The sequence below is a fragment of the Myotis davidii genome, unplaced genomic scaffold, assembly GCF_000327345.1.
Source record: "Myotis davidii unplaced genomic scaffold, ASM32734v1 scaffold21, whole genome shotgun sequence".
Lineage (NCBI taxonomy): Eukaryota > Metazoa > Chordata > Mammalia > Chiroptera > Vespertilionidae > Myotis > Myotis davidii.
In genome coordinates, this window is record NW_006292573.1 from 824466 (window position 1) to 832557 (window position 8092).

At 34.0% G+C, this 8092-nt stretch overlaps 1 protein-coding gene across 2 annotated transcripts in view; it reads right to left on the minus strand.

The window, feature by feature from the left end:
- Positions 1-8092, minus strand: part of SCFD1 (sec1 family domain containing 1) — a 128432-nt gene that overhangs the window by 99936 nt on the left and 20404 nt on the right. For both annotated transcript variants that reach the window (XM_006766015.2, XM_006766016.2), the window contains 3 exons: positions 5946-6068; positions 4464-4551; positions 731-820 (listed from right to left, as the gene is read on the minus strand). In XM_006766015.2, coding sequence (XP_006766078.1) covers positions 731-820; positions 4464-4551; positions 5946-6068 — 301 coding nt within the window. The remainder of the gene's footprint in view (positions 1-730; positions 821-4463; positions 4552-5945; positions 6069-8092) is intronic.

Here is an 8092-nt window from a genome sequence, read left to right on the forward strand (position 1 = left end):
TAATATATATGTATATATATATGTCTTTTTAAAGAAAAATAATATACATGTATATAATTTTAGGTTACAAACAAGATTCATTTTAATTTCAGTTAAAGGAAAAGAATGAAGATAATTTAGCAGTTTGGTATTATTATTTTTTATTTATTTTATAAATTAACCATACAGGATTACAATCTCTTTTTGAAATATTAATTTAAAAGATAACAGAAAACACCTCTTCACATAATTTTAAGTGCTCCTAAAAATTATCAACTTATCAGACCTCTTAATTTATTACTCTACAGTTTTCAAAGGCAAAAATCTAAAATAAAGTAAAAACGAATGCATTGAGAAGTTCATAAAACAAACTTAGAACATTGTATTTTTTATATACTGAAATTGTTGCATTTTAGATTCTATTCAAAGAGTGCTCAGTCAACTGCAGAAGTAAAAATTAGACTATTAGCAAATTTTTAAACTTTGTTTTGGTCTGATGGCAATTTATTTATACATCTAATAAGAAAAATTCAAATTTTAGCCATGTACAATGTTAACCCTGTTGATTCCAATACACTAAAATAATCCCCACTAAGAATTAGATATGGATTCTTTCAGGATATTTTTCAAAAAAATAGTCTAAATAAGTGCATGTGTGGAGTGTATAAAAAACAAAAACAGGATATTATAGTTTAACAGATTAAAATGAGCTGTTAAATAATTTACTTTGAAGAAAGACTTGAAAACTTACCCAGTGTAACAAAAAAGCAGAAGAGGCTGTCAACAATAGTATCCATAACAGTTTCCATTTCAGTGTCTGTGATATCTGGCCTGTTAATAGCTAAAATGACACAAGTAAAAAAGAAATAAAGAGACCAAAATGTATGCCTTATTTTATTAAACTCTTAAAATTATTACTAAACTCCTAATCAATACTCAGTTTAATAATATATGTAATACTCAAATAAGTAAAATTTTTTATGCTTAAGCTTTACAAGTATCCATTAAAAATTATACTACCTTAAAAAAATCCCACTTCAGTATCAGTAGTAATTAGTATCAATATCAGAGCAGTAATAAGAAAAAAAGCCACCACATAAAACACAAAGTTTTTGCTAGAGTAATAGAAAAGTATGTATTGTATTCCATAGTTTTATTCACAAGCACTAGATGGCCTAAACAAACTACTTATCTTCAACTACTGCCGGAAAAGAATAATGCAAATCAATTATGACAAGACCAACTTCACATATCATTTCCTTTTTATTATGTTGAGTTATATTAAAGTCTTTTCTGATCTACTAGATGGTACATAAATGGTTCCCAAACTTTAGTGGGTATAAGAATCACTCTGAGAATATGGAAGAGAAAGAATTTCTATGAAAGCTATTATAAATTAGAGATTCTTGGTCCTTTCCCCTAGAGATTCAATTCAATAGATTTGAAATAATTCTAAGAAATATGCAACTTTGACAAGCATCTTAAATGATTCTTGGGGCTATATTTTCAGAAACACTGTTGTGAAGACTGTCATTGATAATCAAAGACTTGACCTTATTCATCTTCCTATTTCACACAATAACTAGGCCCAGTGTCTGACAAGGAGATTCTCAGTAACTATTTGTTAAAAGATTACACTAAAATAGACTAAAATAGGATCTATATACTATTTTTAATTTCCAAACATCCTGAATGTGAAAAAATATTAAATTTAATATTACTTGTGATTAACATGAGAGGAAACAGAATCCAACTGGATATATCAAAATATGTAAAGAAATACTTTGTCCATGCAGACAGAGAACATAAAAACAATAAAGAATTGAGCCAGGCAATACAGAATCTGTATGAAAAAATGTGCTACTTCTTGGTGCAGACTGCCATTTATCTAAATTAATGATAGAAATGGCATAAGGGTAAACTGTGAATTATGTAAATTAGGGGATAACAATCTAGGAAAACACTCAGTTCATTTTTTTAATAACATATAGGTAAAAATCTACATGGAAGCTTCTGGCCCTTTGGTCCTATACCCTAATCCCACACTCTGAGAACTGACCTGAATAGTCAAAAACCTTTCCATCGATAGCATCAATTCACTTATGATAACAATCTGGTTTGTCTGAGATACTAGCTTGAGTCTCACTGAGATATAAATCTGCCTCCTTTACAAGATAAATTCTCAATCCACAGAAAGTAGATAACCAAATCCATGGCATTAGTATATTTGATTTATGTTTGGAATAATCTGTTTAAGATCAGCTAAAGCACTTGTACTGTGTGAGAGGATTTGGCACATAATGGTTAAGAGTGCTGTCCCTGGAATAAGTGCCTGGGCTTAGTAACCTGGTTCTCTACTGTACACTTTAACACTCTACTGTACACTTGTTAACTTCCTTAACATCTGAGACTCAGTTTCTTCCTTTGGAAAATGAAAATAATACCTTCTTTACAGTTATTCTAAGGAGTAAATGAGCTTATATTGCAAAGTGCTTTATGAAGCAACCTAGAATTATTATAATAACTATACTACTGAGAATATGAGCAGTTTAAGATGATTATACTTAAATAAATTAAATTTAAATACAAATTTACTAATTAATAATTTCAGACTTGTGCTCTTTAAAATTGAGAGGCAGTGTAAGAAAATTAAATTTACAAGTACTTGAATGTTTAATGAACTTAGACTCATCAATTTAATTATTTTTAAAAATTATTTAAATATTTGGGTAGATTGTGCTTGTTAGATTTATAAATTTGCCTAGTCTGGTATCTGAAGTACTTAAAAATAAAATTTAATATAGTGAATTTATAAATACAATTTAAACTGTTTAAGGAAATTTAGCAAACTAAGCTAAATAAGCTGTTAAATAGGACTGACTAGAATTTAGTTGTTCAGTCTGAGTTAATTGATAAAAATAAACGTGCTTGTTTTTATGTAACTAGATTTCAAATAATGTGTCAACATTTATAAGTTTAAAGACTTAAGGGAAACTAGGTTTTAATCATTTAACTTAAGTAGTTAATTAATTTATAACTCAATTAACTGTGAATAAATTTCTGTAAATAACAACTACTGTCAAAAATCTCTTACATGGGCAATTCAACAAATCTATCCTTTTAGGAGTGTTGTTTATCGCTTTTGGGCTTTTGGCTAAGCTCAAGCATAGGAATGCTGTTTAATTTCAACAAAAAAGTATATCAAGGAGCTCAATGAAACCAAAATATTCATATTCTCTTCTTGTAGGTAGTTTATCATTTGGTCCAGCGTTTCATAATTGGGCACCACTGACAGTTTGGGCAGAACAATTTTCTGTGTGAGCATGGTTTACACAATGCAGAATATCTAGCATCCCTAGTCCCTGCTAGCAGCAGCCCCCCCCAGTTGTGACAACTGGCACTTACACATTTCCAAGTGCTCCCTTAAGTGGGAACATATTTTCCACTTAAGAGCCACTGAAATTCTAGTCATCATCAAACATCTCAATCCTTAAGTAGCAAATTAATGATTATTTCACTGAATTGGCTAATGACATCTTCTACAGTCTGCAATTTTCTTAAAAATATTTGACATAACTAATCAATGGACATTAAATTTCAGTTAAACAACATGGGTAAGTTATAGAAATCTGCTATACAACATTGCACCTATAGTCAACAATACTCTACTGTACACTTTAACATATTAAGAGAGTAGATCTCCTGTTAAGTGTTCTTACAAAAAAAATCAACAAAGAAACACAGACAATATACTGTAGTGCGTGTGTGCATAAATGTCTGTTAATTTTAACCTACATCCCAGGAATGGTCAGTTTACCAAAATTGGAAAGCAAGCTTTAGAGGTGGTTAGACAGCATTTGCTTCAAAATCAATATTCAATCTCACTACTGCGGAGTCTAACAACCTATATCTGAGAAAGGCACTTCATTCTATAACAGCACTATAGAAGCTGCTGACGCCTTGTGGTTGTCTGATCTTGACAAACAGCAATATTAGCCAACTTTTTCTGAGTGTATACCATGAGCAGAAACTTTTCTCGGCATTTTACACTCATCTATTTATTGCCCACAAAAACTCTCTGAGGTAGGTAGTATTATTATCTTCATTTTACAGATAAGGAACCGAAGCACAGAAAAGTAACTTGTTCTTGTCCAAGGGTTAAAATGCTAAAAAACTGAATCTCACTACTAAAATACTGTCTTATTTGGCATGAGTGAACCTTTCATGCAAGTTATTGTGTGGCACCTAAAAGGTAAAAAACTGATACTTCACTGAGTTTACAAAACAGGTTTATTAAATAAATTTTGTTTCTATGTGACAGAATTCGGTATGACACCTGTGTTCTTTGCATGCTTTAAGAAAATCTTATTGAGCTGTATAGCTGTAAACAAAGCTGGTTTTGGACGGCATTAAACAAGTTCATTTTTTTACAGTACACCATTCATTTTGTTAACAATAAATTCAATATCGCTATTTTTACATACCACGATATGAAACAAGCTCCTTATTTTGATTACATAAAACAAACATATCATCTTCCAAAGTAATAAAATTGAGATACTGATCAAAAACCTAGAAACAAACAAACAAAAAAAAGGTTTACAAGTCAATTTTACAATAAAGCACATTTAGTTTGATTTAATCTACCAAAGGCAAAAATTGAAAAAAATTACAATTTTATTCAATAGCTAAAAATCATACTATGTAACAGATTGCCTAACTGGGCAAGAATAAACTTAATATAAAAAAAAAAAAACCCACCACGAAAACAAAAATAAACCTTTGAGCCCTGGCTTATTTTACAGCGGTTCCAACTGGCGCTCGTACCTACTGCTGACGCTGCCCCTGCTCGCACCTGCTGCCGGCCCCGATTGCTCAGCGCCGTCAGTGGGTGTGAGCAGTAGCTGTAGGCCCCAATCGCCTCTCAGGGCTTCTCCACCCCCGCCCTGCTCTTGAGGGGCAATCGGGGCAGCAGCTGCTGCTCATACCCACTGATGGCGCTGGCCCCAATTGCTCCGTGCCATCAGAGGGTGTGAGCTGGGCCAGTGCTGTCAGCGCGTGGGAGTGGTGGTGGGAGTGGGACTGCCAGCAGACAGGGGACTGGGAGGCCGTGGCAGGAGGGGCCAGGTGATGGCATGGAGGATGGGCCGAGACCTGCCCCTGTGCCCACCGCAGCCTCACGGCCCACAGTTCCTTTCAAGGTGCACGAATTCGTGCATTGGGCCCCTAGTTTTATATAAAACTAATAAATTTTGGAAAAGCAAGAACATTAAGACATAAGCCTCAAAAACTAATCAGAAATAATAAAGTATTATCTAAATCTAAGTCAGTGAGAAAAAATAAGAAGTAAATGCATGGTTGTTTAGTTTTTTATTTGCTCTATACATTCTCCAGAATTTCATTTATGTCTCATCTAAATTCAAGAAGCACAGGGCTATAACCAAGAATATATTTTACAGACTTTATTTTTAACAAAGCTGAACCTGTCACTATGATATAGAAGTGCTGGCTTATTGTGAATTTCATTTTTCTTATAATATGCAATTTAGCTTTTCTAGACCCTCTCTCCTAAGTAAGAAAAGATCTAGAGATATTACGGTAAATGTAGTGATTATAGATAAAACAATGTCAATACATTTTGAGTATAATTTATGATAACACAACTGGCAAGCTATTTCTAAGTTGAGCTAAAAAGATTATACTAATCCCAGCCTAAAACAAACATTGATTCAGCTTCTTTTTATCTTTCAAATTCATTAAGTAGGTTTCTTTGGTTTGATTTATTTTGCCCAGGTCAAGTTTAAGATAATTTACATTATCAGAACTCTTTCTAAAAGTAATGAGTCTGAATATTCTTAGGTGGTTCTGGTCCTTTATTAATTAGACACCTATACTGACTAACAGGTTTCAGAATATTACTATATTTTATATTAACAAAATGTCATCAGTCAACGAAAACCTCTTACCTTGGCTACTTGTGGTACAGCATTAGCTGCTAATGCTGCGTTTGCAATATCTTCCAGTTTACTTCTTGAAATAGCAGAAATGAAATTTAAATAATATGATTCATAGAGCTGATTCCGAAGATCCTATAAATACAATGAATACTTCATTCTTACAGGCTAGTATAAAGAATGATCACAAATAAAAATCTTTTAGATAGTATAAGAGCAAGGTTTTGAAGGATAATATACCATTTAAGAGACAAATTATATAAAAATGACAATCAAAAAAAGTATCCTAAGAGAACAAAGTTATAAAGAAGTATTGGTTACTTGGTTACCAGACATAACCAAGTAGATATATTAATAAAGTTATATTTTAGTTATATTATCAATGAAATCCTATTAACACCTTAAGCACCAAGCCTGTTTTGTCTGCGTTTCCATTTAGCCCAGGATATCCGATATTCGATTTCACCAGTGACTGACCGGTTCGGACAGAAAGCATAGTGTCAGTCACCGGTGACCGACATGGCGCTTACCATGTTAATTACACTATTTAACAAAACTAATAAATTTTGGAAAAGCAAGAACATTAAGACATAAGCCTCAAAAACTAATTGGAGAGGGAAGAGGAAGAGGAATATTGATGAGAGAGACACACATTGATTAGTTGCCTCCTACACAAGCCCAGACTGGGTCCAGGATTGAACCTGCAACCCAGACATGAACCAGAAATTGTACCCAAGACCTTTCAGTGTGCAGGGCTCATGCTCCAACCATTGCATCACAGTGGCCAGGGCATATTTACTTAATTCCAGGCAAACAGACCTCTAAATAACCACATTTTTCAAAGCTAAGATATTGTCGATCATAACAGGCATCATTATTTTATGTAACATTAAGAAAGAATTAATGCTGCAATAAAATGATATAACACACCACAAGTTTTAAGATGCATCTGATTTCAGGGATGCTGGAATGTGAAAAACTGAGGAGTTGGAGCCTGTGTGAAGAAGGCGGCTGAGCAGGGCAGTAGTTCTACAAAGGTTGGGAGAATGATTAAAGGACTGAGAATTGAGAGGACTGAGAAAATAAGTAAATCTGTTGAGTATATTGAGAGCCATGTTTCTTATTGTCAGAGAAAGAAGTTATAAACTTGAAAAAGGAAAAGCTAGAATGAATCTTGTATTTTTAAACTGAAACAGTTTTGGAGGTTATCTATCTATCTATCTAGAAAGATAAGTAGGAAGATTTATAAAATTAAATCTCTATATATATAAAAGCCTAATACGCAAATTGTCTGCTCAGGAGTTTGACCAGGAGACCAGGAGTTCGATTGATCGCTATGACATGCAGTGACCACCAGGGGGCAGCACAGAACGAAGGAAGGCTCCAGCCAGCAGCTGGGGAAGGGAGGCCCTGGCTGGCAGCCAGAAGGCCCCAATTGGCCCTGATCACCGGCCAGGCCTAGGGACAGTATCCATGCATGAATTTCGTGCACTGGGCCTCTAGTATAAATATAAAAGTGTGTGTATAGGTACATACATATATTTCTTAGCTCTCTTCATCGAAAGGGCCAAAGGACTGGGACACCCTAGTAGCAATGATCAGATGCTAATTTCTAAATACTGTTCTCTACAAAAAGCAACCAGGGCTCCTCAGACAAATGCTTGAATCCTGGACTGTGCCAGAAAAGTAAGAAGTAGACAAAGAATGACGGAAACATTTCAAAAGGACACAGAAGTTGAGTAAGGCTGCAGGATACAAGCTCAATATATAAAAGTCAACTGGGTGTCTACACACTTGCAATCCCCACCCCCCTCCCCCAAAATTCCATTCACAATAGCACTAAAAATATAAAGACTATATTTAGCAAAAGAATTGCAAGACTTATATTCTACACACTATATAACATTACTGAAAGATCAAAAGGAATGGAAAGATACTGCATGTTCATAAATCAGAAAAATTTAATATTGTTAAGATGGCAATACTCGGCCTGGGAGGGGAGAAACCAAGATGGCGGCATAGGTAAACACCGGAGTTTGCTGCCTTGAACAACCACTTCAAAAATACAACTAAAAGACGAAACGGACATCATCCAGAACCACAGGAAAGCTGGCTGAGTGGAAATTCTACAACTAGGAGGAAAGAAAAAACACTGAGAC